This window comes from Lycium ferocissimum, chromosome 8 (genome assembly GCF_029784015.1).
Source record: "Lycium ferocissimum isolate CSIRO_LF1 chromosome 8, AGI_CSIRO_Lferr_CH_V1, whole genome shotgun sequence".
Classification (NCBI taxonomy): domain Eukaryota; kingdom Viridiplantae; phylum Streptophyta; class Magnoliopsida; order Solanales; family Solanaceae; genus Lycium; species Lycium ferocissimum.
Window position 1 is genome coordinate 36,605,197 of NC_081349.1, and position 26,470 is coordinate 36,631,666.

The 26,470-nt window shown below is 35.9% G+C and overlaps 2 protein-coding genes across 2 annotated transcripts in view; both read left to right on the forward strand.

The window, feature by feature from the left end:
* LOC132066304 (F-box protein CPR1-like) overlaps positions 1 to 26,470 on the forward strand; it is a 62,078-nt gene that overhangs the window by 17,114 nt on the left and 18,494 nt on the right. Inside the window, exon 2 of the mRNA XM_059459637.1 lies at positions 16,446 to 16,486. Within this exon, the coding sequence (XP_059315620.1) occupies positions 16,446 to 16,486 (41 nt within the window). The remainder of the gene's footprint in view (positions 1 to 16,445; positions 16,487 to 26,470) is intronic.
* LOC132068279 (putative F-box protein At1g50870) lies at positions 1,874 to 3,331 on the forward strand. The gene is made up of 2 exons (XM_059461818.1): positions 1,874 to 1,983; positions 2,092 to 3,331. Exons 1-2 carry the CDS (start codon positions 1,960 to 1,962, stop codon positions 2,629 to 2,631), a joined length of 564 nt encoding a protein of 187 aa, XP_059317801.1. The 5' UTR covers positions 1,874 to 1,959; the 3' UTR covers positions 2,632 to 3,331.

Here is a 26,470-nt window from a genome sequence, read left to right on the forward strand (position 1 = left end):
CGTGCCGTGTATTCTCGAATTGTCTGTCGATCCAAGCATACAACGCCCAAAGATGTCGGGGCCATGGACCAAGCACAAGAAGACCGCACCCCTAGGCCCAGCATCGCCGGTTTGGGCAGTCGATCGTGGATCCTCACAAAAAAAGGTGCCTTTGCGAGATCCACGCGCCGCCGCCGACATTGTCTCCGGATGCAAGGCCGCCGACACCGGTCCTCCATGCTACCGTCGACATATACGACATGCCGGGGTACAGCAGGCACCGAGCCGGGCGCCCGCCGTGAAAGGTTTTTTGTGAGGATTCGCAGACTTCCCATCCGAGGCTACCCTTAGCCTCGAGGACGCAAAGCAGCCGCCGACACCGGTCCTCCATGCCGCCGGACATACATGACACACGGGGCACAGCCATACTTCGGATCAATAGACAATTCGAGAATACACGCCGGCCGCGCCAAACCCCGTGACCTCAAGCCTTTGTTTCCATACGGAACGCCACCAACCGAGCAAACACTGCAGACTCGCTTGGTGAAAGGCGTTCCCCATATGGAAACAAAAGGCTTGAGGTCACGGGTTCGGGGCGCTGCAGCGTGTATTCTCGAATTGTCTGTTGATCCAAGTATAACAATGCCCAAGTATGTCTACTCGCAAGGGGGTAGCATGACATGTCATGGAGGCTGCAGGAGCAAGGTCCTGTAGAGTCTCGCAGTGTGGTGCAAGGACCCACTGTTGAGCCCTCACAAGTCGATAAGTAATTTCTGTCACCAGTTTATGCACCTTCTTAGGGAGGTTTGCATTTCAAACAAGCACTCCCTTGATGAGATGCAATCCTCCTGATTAAGATAGCAACTTGGGTGTCCAACACCTAACTCTGGCTAGTAAATACCGTAATTTTTTCGTAGGCCTTTTAAAAATTTTGAATTGTTAATTATTGTGATTTATAGTATTTATTACGTAGTCGCTTAAAAATTTCATGTCCTAATTCACGGTCAAAACTAAAAGATTTGACTCTCGAAATTCAAAATGTGACACATAAATTTGGACAGATGGAGTATTAGTTTTACATGTACAAAGGGAAAAAAATAAAATAAAATAAATATATATCATGAAAATTAATGAAGAACCAGTTTTTTGTGAACATTTCTAGCCAAGAGGAAAACGGATTGGGCCAAAAAAACAATGGATTCCCATTGATCTTTATTGATCAGCGTGTCTCCAACAAACAAAAACCTCTTGCTCCTAATTCTCAACAACAATTTTGGTATAAACCTAAACTAGTAGTAATATGTAAAATTAGTGTTTAAAAATTGGACAAAAGAAAAGAAAGAAATGTATTGGGTGTCTGACATTGTCATAAACCCATTGCCTCATAAGAAGATCACAATCTTCAGTAGCAATTCAATTTTTTCTTCTTCAGTGAGCATTTTAATCCTCTGCCTTTTCTTCCCAGTCTCTATCTGTTCTTCATCCTTTCTTCAGTTCTCACAACCTTTTGCTCTAATTTCATATGCCTATATATTCACATAGTATGTTTAATTTGACTCAAATAGGAACTGCTCTTAAATCCTCCAGAAACGGCCAGAGAAACACAAAACTGATTGTTCTAGAACCTCATTGCATATGGCTAAGATAACTAATGGGTCTGTTCGAGGCTATGACCCAAATAACACATTACGATTGGGTAAGGGTGGATTGAACATTAGGTTTTATTTGTTGAAGTGGTTATGTGAGAGCAGATGACAACAGATATGTTAAAACTTAACCAGCTGTTTAGGTTATGTGCAAAAGTGCACCACTTTTGCAAACATTGTGTATTATTAGTGCTCCACTTGAAACTATATGGATGATTGCGAACCTAAACTCAAAGATAGTGGATGATTTTGGGCCTTTTCTCATTTTTTTACTTAACTAGTCTAGTGTTTGAATATTTCTTTTAATTAAACTGCAGGGAAGAGCGTTGTGGAGATGGATATTGTTGCTTCTTCAAATGTAAGGCTTACAATTGAGTTTAATTGTTGTTGGTCGGACTTGTCTTCTTTCAATAACACTTCTGCTCTAATATTCTTCTGCTTATATTTATTTGTCCTATCCATCTAGGGAATTCCAATTCATTGTCAACGGGACATAATGATGGAGATCCTCAGCCGGTTTCCCGTGCCTTCTCTTTTTCGATCCAAATGTGTTTCAAAATCTTGGGATAATATAACCTCCGACCCTTACTTTAAGATGAAGCATCAAAGTCGTCATGCATTACATAATTCCCTTAAATTTCTTTTTGTCCATCACGACTTCAATAAGACACATAGTTTAAACTTTTATTATTCTTCTTCTTTATCATCCTTTGAGGATGTACAAAAAGTTGATATCCGTTCAAACATTGCACCATTTCGTTGCACAATGTTTGCTTCTTGTGATGGGTTGGTTCTTATTGGATTTGCAAATAAATTTCTTGATCAGCTTATGCTGTGGAACCCCTCCACAAGAGAATCAATACAACTTCCCTTCCAGAATTTAGAATTTTGGATTCTATTTTCGGATTGGCATACGATGAAGCTTGTGATGACTATAAGATACTTAAAGTTCACCGGTTCAAAGAGCGACACCCTGAGAAACCAACCAGTGAAATTCTCGCGCTAAAAAGTGGTTCTTGGAAAAAAGTCTGTACCCGTTCAAGAATCATTTGCCCTTGGACAGATAGCCTTGGTCGTATGGATCCTTTGGTATTTGTTCATGGAGCATTTCATTGGGTTGTTAGATGGCCATGTCCTTTTGTGGTTTCATTAAGTATTTCGACTGAGGTATATGGAAAGATACCGTTGCTACGGAAAAAATGTACGAGTGCGATTTTATTTCCCACTCTTCCAGGGAATATGTAACTTCCCACTCTTCCAGGGAATATGGCGTTACAGTATTGGAAGGAATGCTTTGCTTTTCTTCCACTTGTAAATTTCATGAGGAGGGTACTTTTAAGTTATGGGCAATGAAAGAATATGGTGTCAAGGAATCTTGGACTGAATTATTTAACATAAATGTTCTGGTCTTTATGTAGCCAAACCTAGATATAGGTTTGCAGATGGTGATGTACTACTCCGCTGCCGCATAAATGGATGTGAGACATTAAGGACATCCAAAGGACCATTTAGATTATGGTCCAAGTCACTCTCAACACCAGGTGACAGGGTTGAAGTAATTAGTTTCAAGGAGAGCTTGATCTCTCCAAAATTACTTACTACTATATAATATTTGGCTATGTATGATTGAGACCTTTTTCCCCCCTTCTGTTGATCATGTAACAAACTATTGGTCTTATAAAGTTTATTTAGCTATTGCTTGTCAATGTTTGGTTCCAAAATGTATTCATCACCAAAGTTGTCAAAGTTACTTGTTTCATATTTTCGAAGAAGCTCATTTCTTTGTTAGGAAAGAAGCCTCTTATTATCTATTATTGCTTAGAGGCAATCGTATATAGTAATTGCCAGTGGTGAGATTGATAGTAGTCCAAAGCCAATTCAAGAGTAATATGCAATATATGCACCGTGTGATGCAAACATCATTAAATTAAATACGTGATCGACGCGTCATATGGGAATAATTTAAATCATGGATCTACAAGTTATATGGGAATAATTTTACTTTTGCTTTAAGACTTCCTTCACAATTCAAAAGTCATATCCCAGCACCAAAATCAAAATCCTTTGGATGTGGATGCTTAAACCCATAATTGTTCACTATACACAAGATTTGAATGAACCAAACCTATTCGAAGCAAACGGTAAATCTATTTTTAGGAACTATACGGTAGCCAAAAGCACAATCCACGGGAACTCAAAATTCAAACTTTGATACAAAGAAAGAGAAAGACGAGGCCGACTTTTGAGAAAATATTTTGCTCATAAGGTAAAGAGCAGTGCACAAAAATGATCACTGGAACAACAAGTGATGCTTTAATACCACATGAAGGTAGGAATGAAAAAAAAATTCTTTGTTTGAAACTGGTTAACTACGTAGATGAGAACCACTAGCCTCGAGCTACATTAAATTACAATTTCGTAAGCTGATACTATAAATTCCTCTCTCTCTCTCTCTCTCGCATATCCACACACACTCAAGTTTCTTGGAATCATAGCTTATAAGAATTTGACTCTTGCGAATGTTATGGTAACATGCACTAAACTGCAAGCTGTTAGATGTCATTATGAATTCTATTCGACTTCAATGGTTTTGGACTCAGATAATTATCACTTGAAATTTTCAAGGGTTAGTATAAGTATGTCACGCCTTTGACAAACGGAGTTATCTGTATGAAGTAACATTAATAGCGTGATCACATCGTAGTTCACCTCTTTTTTTAATGACAGTGGTATTTTGGATTAATTTGTGCACATCTCAACTATTTCACTGTTTACGTACTGCCTTCTACCTCCACCAAAGACAAGTATCACATAAATCTATCCATCAAAGTTTAAGCAGATGGAAAGAAATTACTTATAACCCGTTTAGATTAAGTATTGAAAAGCAATTTTAAATATTGAAACTAATATGATAGATAATTAGTTACTTGTTTGAATAGAAGTGCTGAAACTATTAATAAGCAAAAGGATGTGTTTGGTCAAAAATTCTAATAAGTTTCTTTTGCTAGAATGACTAAGATACCCTTAACATTTTTACAAAAAATAATTTAACTAAAAGTATTCATGTAAGAAAAGGAGGAACGACGAATACAGAGTGAAGAAGAAATTAGGAGTTTTGTTTTTGTAGATATTTTGAGAATTAAAAAAAATAAGGATAAAATAGTAAAATATTTTGTCAAATCAAAAGTGCTTATAAGTTTAAAATCCATAAGTCGGAGATGACCAACTTATTTATGATTTTAGCTTATAAGCACTTTATTGATAACCAAACACATAAATAAGCTAAACGATGTGTACAAGCCAGTTTGATCAGCTTATAAGCTTAGAAAACAACCTCTTAGTAACTTTTTTTTAATTTTTTTTTTTTTTTTTTTAACTTCTGATTCAAACTTTTGACCTCATGATTCTTCTTCCCCTTTATTTATCACTAAGCCACACACTTAGGCTCACCTTTGTTCTTGCATCCACGGATTGGCAAAGGACGGTCTAGAAATATATGCTCTCCTGGACAGCAGAATAGACGATTAAGGAACCAAACAGATGAACCTGGGTCCAATAGATCAATAGGATCTACATACATCCTATTTTTTCCGATTTAACCATTTTATGACCAGCGATGTTAGGGAAGGACCAACAATGGGACCTTTACATTCTTTTAACAAAAAGCTCGCGCAAATGATCTATCATGAGCAGCGAGTTTAAACGATGATTCACCACGCGACAACAAACTATAAAAATGCAGTGCCAACAAATTCAAACTAGTCCAAGTAAGATGATATTGTTTCTTGAACAAAGTGTGTTTTACAGTCGCAAAAAAAAGAACTTCAAGGATGAAAAGCATGGAGGATAATAACTACCAAATACTTTTTACACGAACAGCAATATCAAGAGCCATACAAAGTCATTATCCATTGAGTATGTATGACTTTGGTCGGAGTGATTAAGTCATAGGTAAGTTTTCTATTTTAAACGGAATATTTGTCGTCGTTTCAAATGTGACATTATTTTACGGAAAAAACTTAGGAGTGAAAATGATTAGGCAAATGAAGGGATTATTATTCAGTATTAGTAATAAATTAATTTTATTGTACATAAATTATTTACTTTAACATGATTTACCAGAATGTGGGTATTATTTAATTCTGTAAAATTAGCATAGTAAGCAGGAATTTGAAAATATCACACCAAAAGTTTTCTTCATATAAAGGAGATTCAACATATTATATATGTAAAAAGTTTTATTTTTACCCATATACGCAATATAATTTTCCAGCTAACAAAATTCAATAAACATTCATATACATAGCTCTGTCACTACGCCGAATGCTGCATAAGTTATGTGGTGACAGGAGATTACTTTTCTTATATGTACACGATACATCAAACCAAACAAAGAATATCTTACCCTACTACCCCCCGCCCAACCACCAACCCCTTCAATTTTTTATTTTTTTTTATTTTTTACACCACCTAGCCCTCCACCCCACCCCACCCCCAAACTATAACACTCCGTAAATTCGGATTAGGTGTGAATGTGTTAATATAAAATATTGTTTGCTGTTGTAGTCTTATTATATATATTTTTTATTTTTTTATTAATATAAAATAATTAGTTAATATTTTTATCCTTATATTTTATTTTATCCTTGAAAAGAAAAAAAAAAGTAGACAAAAAAGGAAAGGACTAAACCGAAAAAAAAAACATAACTCACAACCCACGGCAAACATACAAATAAATAAATAAAATATGAAAATATATTTTTCTATTAATTTAAATTTCTATAATTAAGCTTGTGACTTTAATGTTTTTCATAATTACTTTTTGTTGTAGTATAACTATTTCATTTTCTTATATTTTCATTAGTCTTAAAATAATTATCTAATAATTTATTTTTATATTTTATTTTTATCTTTGAAAAGAAAAATTGAACACCAACAAAGAAACTAAAGAAAAGACAAAACAAAGAGCAATGATGAAGCCTCCAAGTTAATGTGCATTTTGCTTTCACAAGAAAAAGCTACGGCAAATATATGAAAAAGATAAAAAATAAAAAATAAAAAAGAAGAAGAAAAGATAACAATTAAACGAAATAGGCAAGCAAAAGGATAAACAACCCATATCAATGGGCAATGCAAAGACAATTAACTCTCTATAACTAAGATCCACATATAATAACACCCCTTTATAACAATCAAATTTTTTCGTAATCAATTTTTATATTATATTTTACTTTCTATAATAATATTTCACCTATAACAACATTGACCAACAATACGCTTTTATAAAATTACCCACCAATAATAGCTATCTTTTTTGGATAATATAATAATTAATCATTTTTATAGAATATCTATGATTAACAATAATAAGTATAGAGATTTTGACTAGATATTTAATACTTTAGTACACTATCTATGACAAAAACATGATATGGATATATGTATTTTCATCATTAAAAGATTTTTCTTCGTTATACGAAATCTAAGCTTAATCTAATGCATTAAGTAAAAAAAAATTTAGATTTTATGCATTTTTTTTGCCTATAACAAATAAATATTATTTAAATGTCAATATTGCTATATGTGTACAATCAACCATTCTCTATAACATCCAAAAAAATTCTGACCCATTAATGTTGTTATAGAGAGGTTTGACTCGCAATTATTTTGAGCCGTAAAGGCAATTTGAGCATTTAATATATAGAGGGATAAAAAGCCGTATTCCTCTCGTCCCATTACTTTTCTTTTTGGTTTGGTTCAAAAAAGAGTTCTCTTTCTATATTTAAGAAGTTTTCTAATTTCAAAACAAGTTTTAAGACTACAAGATTTAAAATATCCCATATATATTTAATTTAAGTTTGTAAGATTAAAAATCTTTCTTTATTTTTTAAATTTTCAGGTGTCGATGAAACTAAAATACTTAAATTGGAACGTAGGGATAGTAATTATTTTGCAATGCATGGCCGGAATTCCCAAAATTAAAGAGAATCCGTGCAAAAAAAAAAAAAAAAAAAAGGAAAAGGACACTGTGTGTCCACTCAGCCAAACTAATCCACATTTAACTACTGTTTGAGCTTAATTACACTAGGTGTCCGTTCGCCCAAAATAATGCCAAAAAATGGCCGGTCGGCCCAAAATAATGCTAAGGCTGACCGGCCCAACAAATTGCGCGCTTTAAAAAAAAAAAGAAGGATTTTTTGTGGCGACTAAGTCGCCACTAAATGTACGTTATAACATATATACATATATTGGAATTATATATACACTTTATATACAAAAATTATACAATTTATATACATATGCTGGAATTAATCATACATTTATTTTACATAAACTATACGTTAATTATATATTTATTAAACACATATTATACAATAATGATACGATTTTTTTTCATATACAATAGTGATACATATTATATACCACAATGATACGATTTCTATTATATATTTTTTATACGTACGGTACACTTTCTATACAAGACTGATACATTTTATATACACATGTTGGAATTATATATACACTTTATATACAAAAAATGATACATATTATATACAAAAATGATATAATTTTCTATTCTATACAGGGCAGTTGCACTGTGCTATACACATTATATACACAAATGATACATATATATACAAAAATGATACATAATTTAGTGATTCATATTTTATACGAGCTTTCTATACATTACGTATAGGTATCGATACATATTTTATATACAAATGACACATATTATATATAAAAATCGCTCAAATATTTTTGTGTTTAGGTTTTTTATTTGAAAATTATCTTATTTAAGTTTTAGCTAATGAATAGAATTAGTTTAATGGGCATAATTTGAATTTGAAAAAAAATTGGGTTAGAGGGTGTTTCACCCCACCCCACCATTTGTGTCCTTTTCCTAAAAAAACAAAACAAAAAAACTATGGGGAACCCTAACCTCGCACTCCGGAATGGGCCATTTTTAGTGTTCCCAGTCCCATTTGAATGGCCGAAGGCATATGAGCTCCTCCTTTATCTTTGCTCCCCTCCTTTATGTCACGACCTAACTCCGTAGGCCGCGACTCGTGCCCGAGTTGGACACTCATACGTACCTTATCCCAAATTAGCAAAATATCAAAAATAAACAGAAATAATAATTTAACGATGCTGAGTAGATATGGCGCACTGTCACGCCCCGAACCATGGCCTGGGCGTAACACGGCACTCGGGCCTTGCTTGCATGTGTCCGAGCGAACCTCATGGCTTGCTTGTCAACATGGGCATCAAAACAATACAATCTATATGATGCAATTTAAATAAATCATGAAAATATAAGTTGCGGAATAGAGTCTTGAAATTATCTCATAGCATGAAGTATTATGAAAACATAATAGTCTGTAAACATGAATGCATCACTGACTCTGTAAACTAACATCTGTCTATGAAACCTCTAAAACATGTCCGAATACTAACTACCAGGATACGGCTCCGACTACCATAAACTGCATACTAAATATATAGACTCCATGTTGAACCCCGAGAGGAGCGGGGCTCACCAATAAGCCGATACCGAGGTGATCCTAACGCGCGTGTGCCGATGCTCGAAAATCGGTATCCGCACCGCGGGCGGTGCCCCGGCAAAAGGGACGTTAGTACATGGTGAATAGTACTAGTATGTAAAACCTGCTGAGATGAAGAACATGGCATAACATAGGTATAGAACATGAACTGAAACTGAATGTAACTTGAACATGAGCATGAAACGTGAGCAAATCCTCAAACAATAAATCACTGAAAAATACTTATATGTAAAACTGCTTGTAACGTGGGGAATGCTATAGTATAACCGACAACATGGGCTGGTACTTGCGTCCTACCAGCAGAACACTCACAACCTCGCCAGGGGATATGAGATTTACGTGAAAATAAGCATGTAAGGATCCAAACTGCATAATGAAGGTGTTGCCTACTTGCTGACAACCCTTATCCTACGGGGGCAACGTAGTTTCAGGCTATCTGAGCCTTCTCGGTTAACTAAGCAATTCCCAAAAACATGAACATGACATAGTTGGCTAAGAAGCCCATGATTTTCGTGAAATAACTTGTAATATGGTTTCATGATATAACTTGTCATAATCTTGCAAACATGTTCTTGATTCGTGAATAGTAACAATAGTTCCCAAATATATAGATATATAATTTGACTTGAAAACATGCTTGTAACTTGCTACATAAAATCATAAAACATAATAAGAACACATGAGGAATAATTCATGATTCATGGATTAAGCTAGGGTTCCTAATAACCGTAATGGAAGATTAGGAATACAATAACGAATGTGGATACAAATTCATATGCGTAAATACATAATTACGGGCTACCAATATGTTGGGTTTAATGCCCTAGGGTTTGAACTTCATGAATATCAAAAAACGAAGCATGGGGAAGAACGTAGAGATTCCCACATGTGGATAGAAGTTCTACATACCTTAATTGTTTCAACACTTGAATTAGAGACTTGAGTTTTGAAAGTGTTTCCCCAATTCTTGATTCTTGAATCTTGAACGGGTTTAGTTAGGGTTTACCAAAAGTGTTGGATGGAGGAGATACCCAAAAGCAAGGAATCCCTTGGAGATGTTTAATCAACACTTGTATGAGTTCCACAAGGAATACCAATGGTTTAGTCGCCGAATAATCGGTCCGGACCTAGAAAACCTATTTATAGGATGTCCAAAAAACGGGAAAACTTCCGACGAAAATAGCCGCGCACCATGTGCGATTCGCACATGGGTGTCGCACGTGCAACATGCGAGTCGCATGTTGCACCAAAAACCGGGTGTGCTGCGATGTTTGGATCGTCATTCAAAGAAGATACGCGACATCATATGCGACTCGCATGTACCACATGCGATTCGCATCTGGTGTCGCAGGGGCGCACACCCGATGGTCTTTTCGCCCTTCTCCGACACTGTGCGATACCTTATGCGACTCGCATGTGTCACATGCGAACCGCACACGGTGTCGCGTGGTGGTGCACGCCCCATGTCTTCTTGGCACATCTCCGACGCGACGCGACACACATGCGACTCGCACGTGTAACACGCGAATCGCACATTGTGTCGCGTGTGTGCCGTTACGGGTTCGTTTCAGCCAGCTAAAGGTACTTGGTGTTACAATAGCTCCCCCTTGGGAACATTCGTCCTCGAATGTTGGGTCATGGTTAAGAATACGGCTGGACAAGGCTTGGATACATGAACATGAATGAAACCTGACATACAATACAAGAACTTGACGTGGTTACTTGGGAACATGATCATGGGTCATGAGGACTGAATGCGGGGTTACATGGGTACTGAAACATGAGGCACATAACATAAGCGTTGAATACATGACATGAGCGTGGAACATGAGACATAACGAGACATGGCTATGAAAAGTTACCGTGGAAGTTCTCTCGTTGCGTTCAAACAAAAATGGGTACTTGGATTTCATATCCTCCTCGGCTTCCCATGTAGCTTCCTCAACCTTCTCGGCTCCTCCACAGACTTTCACCGAGGCTACTTCCTGCTCTCAACTTGCGAACTCGACGATCGTTAATGGCCACGGAATCTCCTCGTAAGTCAAACCATCCTTAACCGATATGGTATCAATAGGAACAACTAACGACGGGTCCCACACACACTTCCTCAACATGGACACATGGAACACGGATGTACGCAACCAAATCTTGTGGCAACTCCAATTCATAAGCTACTAGACCAACCCTTCGCACTCGTAAGGTCCAATATATCCGGGACCGAGTTTGCCTTTCTTGCCAAATCTCATAACACCCTTCATGAAGGCGAGACTTTTTAGGAACACCCAATCATCAATCGAAAATTTAAGTCCCTTCGCTCACATCCGTGTAAGACTTCTGCGACTTTTGAGCCGTTTTCAAACGCTCCCGTATTAACTTGACCTTTCTCCATAGCCTCGATAAACCAAATCCGGCCCTAGCAACTCGCTTCACCAACTTCGAACCACCCAATCGGTGATCTACACCTTCGCCCATATGTAGCTTCAAACGGTGCCATCCCAATACTAGCATGATAGTCGTTATCATATGAAAACTCGACGAGAGGTGATCATCCCAATTACCTTTGAAATCCAAGACGATGCTCTCAACACGTCTTCCATAGTCCGAATGGTACGCTCTCGCCGTCCATCCGTTTCTGAAAAGCCGTACTCAAGGTTCACCTTGGTACCCAAATCCTTCGAAAGGATTTCCGAAGTTCGCCGTAAACCGAGCACCACGATCGAAATAATGGACACGGTGTCCCATGCACCGACAATCTCATTAACATACGCCTTGGCATAATCTTCCGTCGAATCCGTGGTCTTGATCGGCAAAAAGTGCGCCGACTTAGTAAGCTCCGTCAACGATCACCCAACAGTCATGTCTCCTAGCCGAACGAGGTAAGCCTCGATACAAAGTCCATATTGATCATTTCCCCATTTCCAGCACCGGAATATCGATATTCTCCGAGCCAAGCCACTCCGGTGTTCACTTTCACTTGCCGACAATTCGACATTTAGCTACAAAGTTCCATATATTCTTCTTCATATCATTCCACCAATAAATCTCCTTAAGATCATGGTACATCTTTGTAGAACCGGGTGAATGGAATACATTCGGAATTGTGAGCTTCTCGACATGATTCGCTCCCCGAGCCCATCTACATCCGGAACACACACCCCTCGGTACCTCAAGGTACCATCGTCTCCCCCTTGTTCGAAAGCCGTCCGTGCTTGTGAATCCCCTCTTTGGGCCGCAACAAGTAGGATCATTAAACCGTTTCTCCGACTTCAACGACTAAAGAGGAAAGAGCTCTATTCTCAACAACCACACCACCATCCCTGAGTCCACAAATCGAACTCCAAGATCAAGCAACCAACTTCTCAATCTGAAGAGGCGCGACTCTCAGTGAGGCAAGAGGGCAAGAGGTCGACACACCCGTAGCGCTCAGCAAGGAAGAGATCAAGGTGCGATCCGTCTGTGACCCTTGCATAGACAATACCTCATGTACATGCATGCATGGAGGGCAACCCGCAGTGGGCCAGGTCCTAGACACCCCTGTGGATCCTCAAACACAAGGCGCCTTTTTTGTGACGACCTCCCTCGGGAGTCTTGATCGTACATACTGTGTATTGTCTATGCTGCAGGCTGTACGCCCGCTCGCACCTTAATCCTCTTCTTCCGGCAGCCGCTACGGGGTATCGAACCCGAACCTCAAAGCTCCTTTACATACTCCCTGGCGATCGCCTACCACCGAGCCGTAGCAACAAGAGGATTAAGGTGCGAACTGGCTGTACCCTGGCATAGACAATACCTGAGTATGTACGATCAAGACTCCCGAGGGAGGTCGTCACACGCACGAAGGCCATAAGTCCGTCACAAAGTATAGATAAGCCCCAAACGTATGTGAAACTCACAAAACATATACAGAACCCACAACACATATATCTACAGACCTCTACATAACGAAAGCATAATCATATGACGGGACAGGGCCCCGTCGTACCCTTGAAATCCGTATAGCATATAGCAGAAAAAGTCTGTAACAAAATATGAGCTCCGGACAGCGAGTACCGTAGACTAGCCGAGCAGATAGGCCTAAGCGGGTGGATCCGCGAAATGAGCGTCTGTGACTACGGCATGAAACGCAGCCTCCCGAAGAGGGAGTCGCACGGAAAATGTACCGAATATGTAAAGCACAGATCGTAACAAATAAAGAGCAAATCCGTAATCGTAAAATACCGAAAATGAGCAAATGTCCAGACTATCAAAATGCATATCTGATTTGGGCAAAATGTCCAGATTATCAAAATGCATATCATAAATCAAACTCAATATATGCAAAAAACATATGTCAGAACCGACCCATTATAGACTCTGATCAAAGGCAGTCGCCCCGACACCGGCGCCACCGCACAAATACCCGCAGTAGGAATAGCTCCGTACATATCATATCATATCGAATGTGCACATATCATAACATATCGACGGCCATATCATATCATATCATATCAAAGTGTGTACATGGCACAACATACTCCACAACCCATGTACATATCATACCTGCCCCCTCACATCGGGACATGGCGAATAATGCAGAGAAACACGCGTGATAACATATCCTGGCCCGGGCTCAGTGAAGGAAGCATTGAGGCATCCACGAATGGAGTAGTGAGAAACTATATGCATCATAAAATATTTACAAAGACTCGATAGAATAATCCGAACGACGGGTCATTTAGAAAGAAATCAGACGATAGTCATAGTACGTACCTTTCGGATGTTGTGGGGAATTATACTAAATTAAAACTTCTGGGATTGTTTGTACATATCAAGTATAAAACATTTACAGAAATTCGATAGCCTAATTCAGATGACAAACCATATAAGAGAAATTGAGCAATGATCATAACGTATGTCTTTCGGATGTCATGACGGTCTATGTCAAAATAATCTTTCTGAAATCGTTTTCATATTTCAAAATATATTATGAGACCTTATAAAATAATTGAAACGACTGTCATATAGTAGTTAGAAGTATAGCTAAGAGTTTCCTTTGGATTATACTCAAAAATAGGTCAAACGGAACAATAAGAAAAAAAATCGTAAATAGTGAGAAACCATATTCATATAAGTAAATAAATTCCAAGGCTCGATGAACAAATATATTTACCAACATCTGAAAGCTCAGAAACAAGTATCAGGTCAATCGGAAGTAGTATTGGAAAGTTACGAGCTTTTGAAGTACAGAACCTTCTAAAAACGTTTCAGAAGCTGTTTTAGGCAATTCAAGTAACTATCATATTAGGTAACCTACAAATATCGCTTACAGACCAAATTAAATAGCCTTTAGAACCATATATATATATATATATATATATATATATATATATATATATATATATATATATCCATGACTTTAGCCATATCACTTATTTTTCAAACAACATTCGGAAACATATCAACTAGAACTTCGAACATCATAAATACGTATCAAACCGTATGGAATAGCCTATAGAAGCCAAAGATGTTAACAATCCTAGTGGCTCTAAGAATGGGAAACTCTTTAAAATCATACATATACATCATATATTTGTTTCATAAAGATCATGCCAAAAGAAAAGGCTGCAACTTTTACATACCTCACGTTATTCAAGAACTCAGTCCAACCACGAACTTTCACAATTAATATGTCAACCCTTATATGCAAGATTTAATATTCTTCCGTAAAATATCAAGTCACGTTGGTACTCTATCGATTTAAAACTGCGTTGTTTCCATATAAATGGAAGTCACGTTGTTGCTCCTTTGCATATTGAAACAACAAAATAATTAGCTAGAGAGAAAATAATGGTGTTGTACGTTTGTTATTATGGCTGAATGGGAAAGATTTAAGTTTGATTGCCTAAAAAGAGAAAGGGATTCAGCATCCTTTCTTTTGTACGTGTCATTATGCACTTTAATGTGCATGACTCATCACTCCTATCTGCATGTTTTAAGACCACCCTTTTTCATGGAGTCGTGGGGTCCAGCCCCTCATTTTTGCTTACTAATTATAATTGTCTGAACGTGTCCACCCACCAAATAATATATAGGACAGCATGCATTGCTTTATATTTGTTTTTTTTTTCACGGCCCACATGGACTCATCAATCTTGACACTTGTCCACTTTGTTTGTAAATCACCCCACTTTGTTTTCCACGATAATTATGCCCCCTTGATTAAGTAATAAACTCCTTGCATTAGTTAATCATTTTCTTTTCTATTTCTTTTTTTCAACTTCACTCCAAATATTAACTAATTACACACCTAATTAAATCCTTAATCTTCATTAATATCTCCACACTAAATAATCTGATCGTGATTAATTAATTTCTCACTTCACTAATGTTTCTATACCAATAGCAATTAATTAATACACCGTGCAATAATAAAATCGGGGTATAACAATGAAACTCCAACGTTGCTGCTCCATAGAAAATTAAGCTTCCTCCCTTTTCTAATGTGTAATGAAAATAAAACAGCTATATAAGGATCCTTTGTCCTTTTTCACGTGTACCTTAGCTGGCCACATTTTTTTCCATTAGTCATCATTAATATGACAAGGCACAATGTGCATGTATATACTTGTAGTGCTTGTGGCCCACTTAGATTAAACACACGGACCATGTCCACTAATAGCTATCCAATTATATCAATTAATTTTTTTGATCATGATTCACTTAAATATGGATCACTTTTAAACACTTAGTATACTCACCATCATAATCATGTAGTATAACTCTAGTCCATAACCTTTTCATATTTCCTAAAATGGAATACACCATTTCCCATAATTCCACGAGTGGGTGTGGTTGGCAAATAAGTTACTATTCTAGTTATATTTATTTAATTTCCTTAAATCTCGATTCACTCATGCAATAATAATAATTTTTTTTCTTTTAACACTCTTTCTTATCACGTGTTAAGAATTACATCAACACTTATAACCTCAAATTTAATCTCGTCCTTGAACATACGCTTGCTAAATTTTTACGAATAATCCAATGTACAAAAATACTAATATAACACTTTAGATTCCAAGACTAGGAGAATCTTAAGACGATGAAAGCAAGGATTTGCAGATCCTAAAAGGAGGCTTCTTTCAACTCAACAATAGCCTTTTTAAGTTATTGAGGGTGGTCGGCTCCAATGAAGACGTGTATATCAAAATGAACGTTACCAAATCCAGAGATAACAAAAAAGTTTAATCTTTCCGTATGCCGACAGATGATGAAAGAAGAAGAAGAAGAAGAAGAAATCACTTCATACTTGCAAAGGTATGTTTCTCCTCTTAGATTTATTGTCATCTCGCTCATGACATTACCACTTCACCGAGCAAAACAAAATAACTACTTAATTTAGTGACATTTTTCGTGATTTTGAGATTCAAATACCGTCATTCCTTTTTGGGGTCAAAATGAACTTGTATTAACTAACCGGTATGTGTCCGCAACCCGCTCAATTGGACTATGTAGATAGATTCTCAAAATTAACAAAAACTCTATGCTCCTACCGTTCGTCAACTCATCCATCAAGCCTAACATTTGGGTAACTATTCAAACTAAGTAAAGTTTGATGCCATTTGACTTCGTCTCTGTCTCCGCACCGGCAGGCTTATTTCTTTGTTCTCAAAGATGTCGAAATCTTCTAGCATTCCGCTTGCCACCCCATACGGTAATCACAAAACCAACCACAGGTATCGGCCCATTTTTGAACTTGTACTCGCATCCTTCTAGCAAGCCAAGCAATAATTTTGCCTGTTTATGCCTAACCAAGAAGGTGCTAGAGTATTCACATTCAAAGAACATGTATGTCTATGATTTTCATTGACTCAAAGATTGCATAATCGACACACCCTAGCTAGCTAATCTATCAAGAGTCGCTAGTCCGTTTTGTAACCATCCGACCGATGCCTTGGGATAAGGCCTTTTGAGTAACACTATTGATTTCCATTGGACTTCGCATCATACCATATATGCCTTCTTTATAATGAACTTGTCACCAAGCATAAATTTGTCCAGCCTTTGCAAATGTGTCTCCTTGCATCCAATATCTTCCTCACTAACCAAGTAGCTTGCTTTGGTGCTGGGAGTTCACTAATATTTCTCTTCTTTATGTAGTGTATGAATTCATAACACCCGCAGCCTCGAAATTCAAAACGACACATAAATTTATTTACATGGAGTATTAGTTTTACATGTACAAAGGGAAAAAATAAAATAAATATATATATCATGAAAATTAATGAAGAACCAGTTTTTTAAAACATTTCTAGCCAAGAGGAAAACGGATTGGGCCCAAAAAACGATGGATTCCCATTGATCTTTATTGATCAGCGTGTCTCCAACAAACAAAAACCTCTTGCTCCTAATTCTCAACAACAATTTTGGTATAAACCTAAACTAGTAGTAATATGTAAAATTAGTGTTTAAAAATTGGACAAAAGAAAAGAAAGAAATGTATTGGGTGTCTGACATTGTCATAAACCCATTGCCTCATAAGAAGATCACAATCTTCAGTAGCAATTCAATTTTTTCTTCTTCACCATCTTCAGTGAGCATTTTAATCCTCTGCCTTTTCTTCCCAGTCTCTATCCGTTCTTCATCCTTTCTTCAGTTCTCACAATCTTTTGCTCTCATTTCATATGCCTATATATTCACATAGTACGTTTAATTTGACTCAAATAGGAGCTGCTCTTAAATCCTCCAGAAACGGCCAGACAAACACAAAACTGATTGTTCTGAACCTCATTGCATATGGCTAAGATAACTAATGGGTCTGTTCGAGGCTATGACCCAAATAACACATTACGATTGGGTAAGGGTGGATTGAACATTAGGTTTTGTTTGTTGAAGTGGTTATGTGAGAGCAGATGACAACAGATATGTTAAAACTTAACCAGCTGTTTAGGTTATGTGCAAAAGTGCACCACTTTTGCAAACATTGTGTATTATTAGTGCTCCACTTGAAACTATATGGATGATTGCGAACCTAAACTCAAAGATAGTGGATGATTTTGGGCCTTTTCTCATTTTTTTACTTAACTAGTCTAGTGTTTGAATATTTCTTTTAATTAAACTGCAGGGAAGAGAGTTGTGGAGATGGATATTGTTGCTTCTTCAAATGTAAGGCTTACAATTGAGTTTAATTGTTGTTGGTCGGACTTGTCTTCTTTCAATAACACTTCTGCTCTAATATTCTTCTGCTTATATTTATTTGTCCTTTCCATCTAGGGAATTCCAATTCATTTTCAACGGGACATAATGATGGAGATCCTCAGCTCTGCCGTGCCTTCTCTTTTCGATCCAAATGTGTTTCAAAATCTTGGGATAATATAACCTCCGACCCTTACTTTAAGATGAAGCATCAAAGTCGTCATGCATTACATAATTCCCTTAAATTTCTTTTTGTCCATCACGACTTCAATAAGACACATAGTTTAAACTTTTATTATTCTTCTTCTTTATCATCCTTTGAGGATGTACAAAAAGTTGATATCCCTTCAAACATTGCACCATTTCGTTGCACAATGTTTGCTTCTTGTGATGGGTTGGTTCTTATTGGATTTGCAAATAAATTTCTTGATCAGCTTATGCTGTGGAACCCTCCACAAGAGAATCAATACAACTTCCCTTCCAGAATTTAGAATTTTGGATTCTATTTTCGGATTGGCATACGATGAAGCTTGTGATGACTATAAGATACTTAAAGTTCACCGGTTCAAAGAGCGACACCCTGAGAAACCAGCCAGTGAAATTCTCGCGCTAAAAAGTGGTTCTTGGAAAAAAATCTGTACCCGTTCAAGAATCATTTGCCCTTGGACAGATAGCCTTGGTCGTATGGATCCTTTGGTATTTGTTCATGGAGCATTTCATTGGGTTGTTAGATGGCCATGTCCTTTTGTGGTTTCATTAAGTATTTTGACTGAGGTATATGGAAAGATACCGTTGCTACGGAAAATGTACGAGTGCGATTTTATTTCCCACTCTTCCAGGGAATATGTAACTTCCCACTCTTCCAGGGAATATGGCGTTACAGTATTGGAAGGAATGCTTTGCTTTTCTTCCACTTGTAAATTTCATGAGGAGGGTACTTTTAAGTTATGGGCAATGAAAAAATATGGTGTCAAGGAATCTTGGACTGAATTATTTAACATAAATGTTCTGTCTTTATGTAGCCAAACCTAGATATAGGTTTGCAGATGGTGATGTACTACTTCGCTGCCGCATAAATGGATGTGAGACATTAAGGACATCCAAAGGACCGTTTAGATTATGGTGTAAGTCATTATCAACACCAGGTGACAGGGTTGAAGTAATTAGTTTCAAGGAGAGCTTGATCTCTCCAAAATTACTTACTACTATATAATATTTGGCTATGTATGATTGAGACCTTTTTCCCCCCTTCTGTTGATCATGTAACAAACTATTGGTCTTATAAAGTTTATTTATCTATTGCTTGCCAATGTTTGGTTCCAAAATGTATTCATCACCAAAGCTGTCAAAGTTACTTGTTTCATATTTTCGAAGAAGCCCATTTCTTTGTTAGGAAAGAAGCCTCTTATTATCTATTATTGCTTAGAGGCAATCGTATATAGTAATTGCCAGTGGTGAGATTGACAGTAGTCCAAAGCCAATTCAAGAGTAATATGCAATATATGCAGTCTGCCGTGATGCAAACATCATTAAATTAAATCTGTGATCGACAAGTCATATGGGAATAATTTAAATCTGTGATCTACAAGTTATATGGGAATAATTTTACTGTTGCTTTAAGACTTCCTTCACAATTCAAAAGTCATATCCCAGACCAAAATCAAAATCCTTTGGATGTGGATGCTTAAACCCATAATTGTTCACTATACACAAGATTTGAATGAACCAAACCTATTCGAAGCAAACGGTAAATCTATTTTTAGGAACTATACGGTAGCCAAAAGCACAATCCACAGGGAACTCAAAATTCAAACTTTGATACAAAGAAAGAGAAAGACGAGGCCGACTTTTGAGAAAATATTTTGCTCGTAAGGTAAAGAGCAGTGCACAAAAATGATCACTGGAACAACAAGTGATGCTTTAATACCACATGAAGGTAGGAATGAAAAAAAAATTCTTTGTTTGAAACTGGTTAACTACGTAGATGAGAACCACTAGCCTCGAGCTACATTAAATTACAATTTCATAAGTTTGATACTATAAATTCTCTCTCTCTCTCTCTCTCTCGCATACCCACACACACTCAAGTTTCTTGGAATAATAGCTTTTAAGAATTTGACTCTTGCAAATGTTATGGTAACATGCACTAAACTGCAAGCTGTTAGATGTCATTATGAATTCTATTCGACTTCAATGGTTTTGGACTCAGATAATTATCACTTGAAATTTTCAAGGGTTAGTATAAGTATGTCACGCCTTTGACAAACGGAGTTATCTGTATGAAGTAACATTAATAGCGTGATCACATCGTAGTTCACCTCTTTTTTTAATGACAAGGTGTATTTTGGATTAATTTGTGTGCACATCTCAACTATTTCACCGTTTACGTACGCCTTCTACCTCCACCAAAGACAAGTATCACATAAATCTATCCATCAAAGTTTAAGCAGATGGAAAGAAATTACTTATAACCCGTTTAGATTAAGTATTGAAAAGCAATTTTAAATATTGAAACTAATATGATAGATAATTAGTTACTTGTTTGAATAGAAGTGCTGAAACTATTAATAAGCAGTGGATGTGTTTGGTCAAAAATTCTAATAAGTTTCTTTTGCTAGAATGACTAAGATACCCTTAACATTTTTACAAAAAATAATTTAACTAAAAGTATTCATGTAAGAAAAGGAGGAACGACGAATACAGAGTGAAGAAGAAATTAGGAGTTTTGTTTTTGTAGATATTTTGAGAATTAAAAAAAAATAAGGATAAAATAGTAAAATATTTTGTCAAATCAAAAGTGCTTATAAGCTGAAAATCCATAAGTCGGAGATGACCAACTTATTTATGATTTTAGCTTATAAGCACTTTATTGATAACCAAACACATAAATAAGCTAAACGATGTGTACAAGCCAGTTTGATCAGCTTATAAACTTAGAAAACAACCTCTTAGTAACTTTTTTTTTTTAATTTTTTTTTTTGTTTTTAAACTTCTAATTCAAACTTTTGACCTCATGATTCTCCTTCCCCTTTATTTATCACTAAGCCACACACTTAGGCTCACCTTTGTTCTTGCATCCACGGATTGGCAAAGGACGGTCTAGAAATATATGCTCTCCTGGACAGCAGAATAGACGATTAAGGAACCAAACAGATGAACCTGGTCCAATAGATCAATAGGATCTAAATACATAACCTACTTTTAAGGTCATGTTGGATTTTTCTTAATATGTGTACCATTTTATGACCAGAGATATTAAGTAAGGCTAAGGACCAACAATGGGACCTTTAAATTTATTTTAAATATAAAAGCTCGCCAAATGATTGGGCTAAAAAAAAGCAAATTGCGAGTTTAAACGATGATTCACCACGCGACAACAAACTTTAATCAATTTTCCATGTGCTAAAATTCAAACTAGTCCAAGTAAGATGATATTGTTTCAAGAAAAATCAAAGGAAATCACAGAGAGAAAAAAAAGAACTTCAAGGAGAAAAAAGAGAAAAAAAAAGAGATAATAACTAATCCAAAAACTTGTTTACACGAACAACAAGTATCAAGAGCTCTTACGAAGTCATTATAGTTGAGTAAGCAAAAGACTTTGGTCGGAAGTGATTAAGTCATAAGGTAAGTTTATCTATTTTAAGATGGTGCGTATTTGTCGTGTTTCAAATTGTGACATTATGGAAATTGTGTTGGAGATTAAATTAGGCCGTGAAAGTATGATTTAGCCATGGTCTTGAGAAAAGGAAGGATTATTATTCAGTATTATGTAATAAATTAATAAGTGTTATTGTATAATTGATAAAAATTTTAGAAATGTGGTATACATGTGTGGCCGTGAGAGTATATTGTGTGTGGCCGTGTGGTATTTAACCTTAATTTTTCTTAGTGTATTAATTGTGTTATTGGAACTTTGTGAAGGAAATGGAAGAAAATCACACCAAAAGTTTGAATGAATTCATTGATGGAAAACTTGCATTTATTATATATGAGAAATGTTTTGAAATGTATTTGGTCTTGAATTAGCAGATAAATATGAAAATGTTAGTGTTGGATTGAAAGTGTGAATTAGAACATTCATATACATGTTGAAAGAAAGACCATTTATGTTAATATGTGTTTTGTATATTGATGTTGTTGATGTTGTTGTTGGGTTGTGATTGATTGTTTTCTTATCTCGGGGATGCTACATGATACAGGTCTTTTCAAACCAAACAAAGAATGATCTCCTAATTTTGTATTGCACCATTAACTAATCCAAACAATCATGTTCATATTTCAAAAAGGTATGTGAAATCCCATCCTCGTTCATGTCCTAGGTATACTACAATTTGAGCCTCGGGGGTTAATGAACCAAACACTATTCATTCGGTGCATTGAACTAGAATCTATTTTGTTGGAAAAAAATGCTCAAACGTCCGTAACTTGCGGGAAGTGACGAATCGCCTTGAAACTTCCAAAATTCAAACTTTGTATACGTAAAGAACCTCCGTTGACCCGGGGGCGGACCCGCTTTCCCAAAATGACTTATTTTTCGTACCAAGTAAAGGAAAACTTTTGGCTATCTATTAAGCTATTTTATAAAACTTTTCAAACCACTCCGGATATTTTATAAAGCTTTTCAAAACCACAATCGGGAGTGTGATATTTTATAAAGCTTTTCAAAACCACAACTTGATATTTTTAAAACTTTTCAAAACCACTCCGGGGGTGTGAGATTTTATTATTATTATTATTATTATGCAATAAGAGTACACGAGCAGCCGAATTAAAATTATAGTATAAAAATCAAAAATTCAAAAATGGGTCTTCTTGGGAGACTTTTCGGCAATACACCAATGGGATTAATATTACCCATTTTAAAACTAAGGTTATTACTACTATTGTTATTATAGCCTAAAGAGAATAATAATTTAAATATTTAAATGAAATTAAAAACTTGCTTTTCAAGTACAATTCCCTTTTCTGATAGCTTCCACATCAAAAACAAAAGGGAGTAGCAAAGTAGGGTAATTCATTCCTTAAATTTTTTTTTGAAAGCAAAGAAACAATTGCAGAGAAATTATGGGGAGTTCTCATGCAACAATAGGAAGTTACACAGTAGTAATCTCCTAGTCAGGTAACCTTTTTTGGCTCTCTATGCGTTGTATATATATATGTATCATGTTTTGAGATGTGATTCTCGATTTTGGTATTTCATTTACAACTTTCACATTTTGTTTAAAAAAAAAAATAATTTTGAGTTGATGTGACTAGATGTTGACAGAAGAATGAACAGATTTTGTAATATCAATAAACCTAGCATCCTATTTTTTCCGATTTTTTATGGGCATCCCTAACCCAATTTAATCTAAGGTCATCATTCTGCACGTTGAGATCATAATAATAACCCGGTACTTCAGCAATTATCCTCCCTTTAACACAAGGGCTCAAGTGAATGCCATGACCAGCGAGTTTACAATATGATGATCCAATACCTGAGATGTTAGGGAAGGACCAACAATGGGACCTTTACATTCTTTTAACAAAAAGCTCGCGCAAATGATCTATCATGAGCAGCGAGTTTAAACGATGATTCACCACGCGACAACAAATATATATTTGCAGTGCCAACAAATTCAGACTAGTCCAAGTAAGATGATATTGTTTCTTGAACAAAGTGTGTTTTACAGTCGCAAAAAAAAGAACTTCAAGGATATATATTTTTTATAATAACTACCAAATACTTTTTACACGAACAGCAATATCAAGAGCCATACAAAGTCATTATCCATTGAGTATGTATGACTTTGGTCGGAGTGATTAAGTCATAGGTAAGTTTTCTATTTTAAACGGAATATTTGTCGTCGTTTCAAATGTGACATTATTTTACGGAAAAAAATTAGGAGTGAAAATGATTAGGCAAATGAAGGGATTATTATTCAGTATTAGTAATAAATTAATTTTATTGTACATAAATTATTTACTTTAACATGATTTACCAGAATGTGGGTATTATTTAATTCTGTAAAATTAGCATAGTAACAGTGAATTTGAAAATATCACACCAAAAGTTTTCTTCATATAAAGGAGATTCAACATATTATATATGTAAAAAGTTTTATTTTACCCATATACGCAATATAATTTTAAGCCTTCAATAAACATTCATATACATAGCTCTGTCACTACGCCGAATGCTGCATAAGTTATGTGGTGACAGGAGATTACTTTTCTTATATGTACATGATACATCAAACCAAACAAAGAAATCTCTAATTTTGTATTGCAATTAACTAATCCAATACAATCATGTTCATATTTCAAAAAGATATTGAAACCCATAATCGTTCACTATACACAAGATTTGAATGAACCAAACCTATTCGAAGCAAACGGTAAATCTATTTTTAGGAACTATACGGTAGCCAAAAGCACAATCCACAGAGAACTCAAAATTCAAACTTTGATACAGCAAAGAGAAAGACGAGGCCGACTTTTGAGAAAATGTTTTGCTCGTAAAGTAAAGACCTATCTATGCTTTCGGACAAGGGCAGTCCGGATGAGTGCAACCACAATCAGGGTTGCACTTCTCTAGCCTTGAAACTTGTTTTTTCTTCCTGGTTTTCCTTTTCTTTGCCTGCAATAAGAGTACACAAGCAGGATTAAAATTATAGTATAAAAATCAAAAATTCAAAAATGGGTCTTCTTGGGAGACTTTTGGGCAATCCAAAATGTAATAACCCAAATTTTAAAATAAGGGTTATTTGAGCAAAAAAAAAATAATTTAATTTTTTAAAAGAGAATAATAATTAAAAAAAAATGAAATTTTAAAAGAAAAAGCCCAATATAAACCTTTTCTGATAGCTTCCACATCAAAAACAAATTTAGCAAAGTAGGGTATTATTCATTCCGTTAAAAAAATATATATTTTTTTAAAAAAATATTTTTTAAAAAAATTGCAGAGAAATTTAATGCAAAAAAAGGAATTTACACAGTATTAACCTTGGCTCTCTTATCTTCTCAAAAAAATTAACATTCACATTTTTTGAATAAGAGATATTATATATGTGACTAGATGTTCTTCTATGACAGAAGAATGAACAGATTTTGTAAATATAAACCTAGCATTTTGCTGTGATGTTTTGGGCATATATGTCAATTTAATAAAGGCAATAATGGGCCAATGATTTGATAATAATTAGCTATGAAGTGATGTAATGACAATGATTGGTGAAGTAGTAGCATTACTCTAAAAATATTAAATTACAACAAGATAAAACCACTGCTATGGAATTTCGGTCTACTGCTTCTAATTAGATGAAAATTTATAGCTAATGATTGGTTAATATGGGAGAATTATGGTTGGGTAATGATGGGAAGGGGTTTGATTAGTAACAAAAGTAATTCGTTCCAAAGGAGAAAAAGGTATGTAATGTGCACACAGTGCATTGATCGTACCAGTATGGTGTGCAAATTTTCATTCTTTCTTTTGCATATATTATAAGTAGTATTCTGGAATAAATATTAACATAGTATATTAAACAGTGAGAAAAGAGTGAGATATTGAGAGTTAGCTCTAATCTTGAAAGTTAGAGACGATTAGATTTGACCCCGACTACCATAATTGACATTGTGAACCAATATTTTGTATAGATTGAGGCCATTGGAGGCCGTTGGTTGGTGCTCTAGACATTGCAAGGTTGGGAAAATTTATCGTTGCGAGGTAAGTGAGACTTTAAGCTTTGGGTACTTGCTTTTCAAAATCCGTTTTGAAAATATGTTTTGCCTGCCTGGTCCATGTGTTGAAACGAGCGTGTGCTTGGCAGAATTGGTGGTCCCTCAGGCCAGCCGCATATATTTTATTTTCAAATACTCTAAAACTCTCTTTATAAATTGTTTCGTAATGTGATACGGCTATAAGCCATGATATTGGGGCATTGTGTATGCTCCCCTTAGCATTGTGTATGCTTCTTGATGATATTGGGGCATTGTGTATGCTCCCCTTAGCATTGTGTATGCGTCTTGATGATATTGGAGCATTGTGTATGCTTCCCTTAGCATTGTGTATGCTTCTTGATGATATTGGGCCATTGTGTATGCTTCCCTTAGCATTGTGTATGCTTC

Excerpts from the sequence above, each read along its gene's own strand:
- LOC132068279 (XM_059461818.1), top strand. The coding sequence starts at position 1,960 with ATGGATATTGTTGCTTCTTCAAAT. Across the intron at positions 1,984-2,091 it reads ATATTGTTGCTTCTTCAAAT|GGAATTCCAATTCATTGTCA; the intron begins GTAAGGCTTACA and ends CTATCCATCTAG.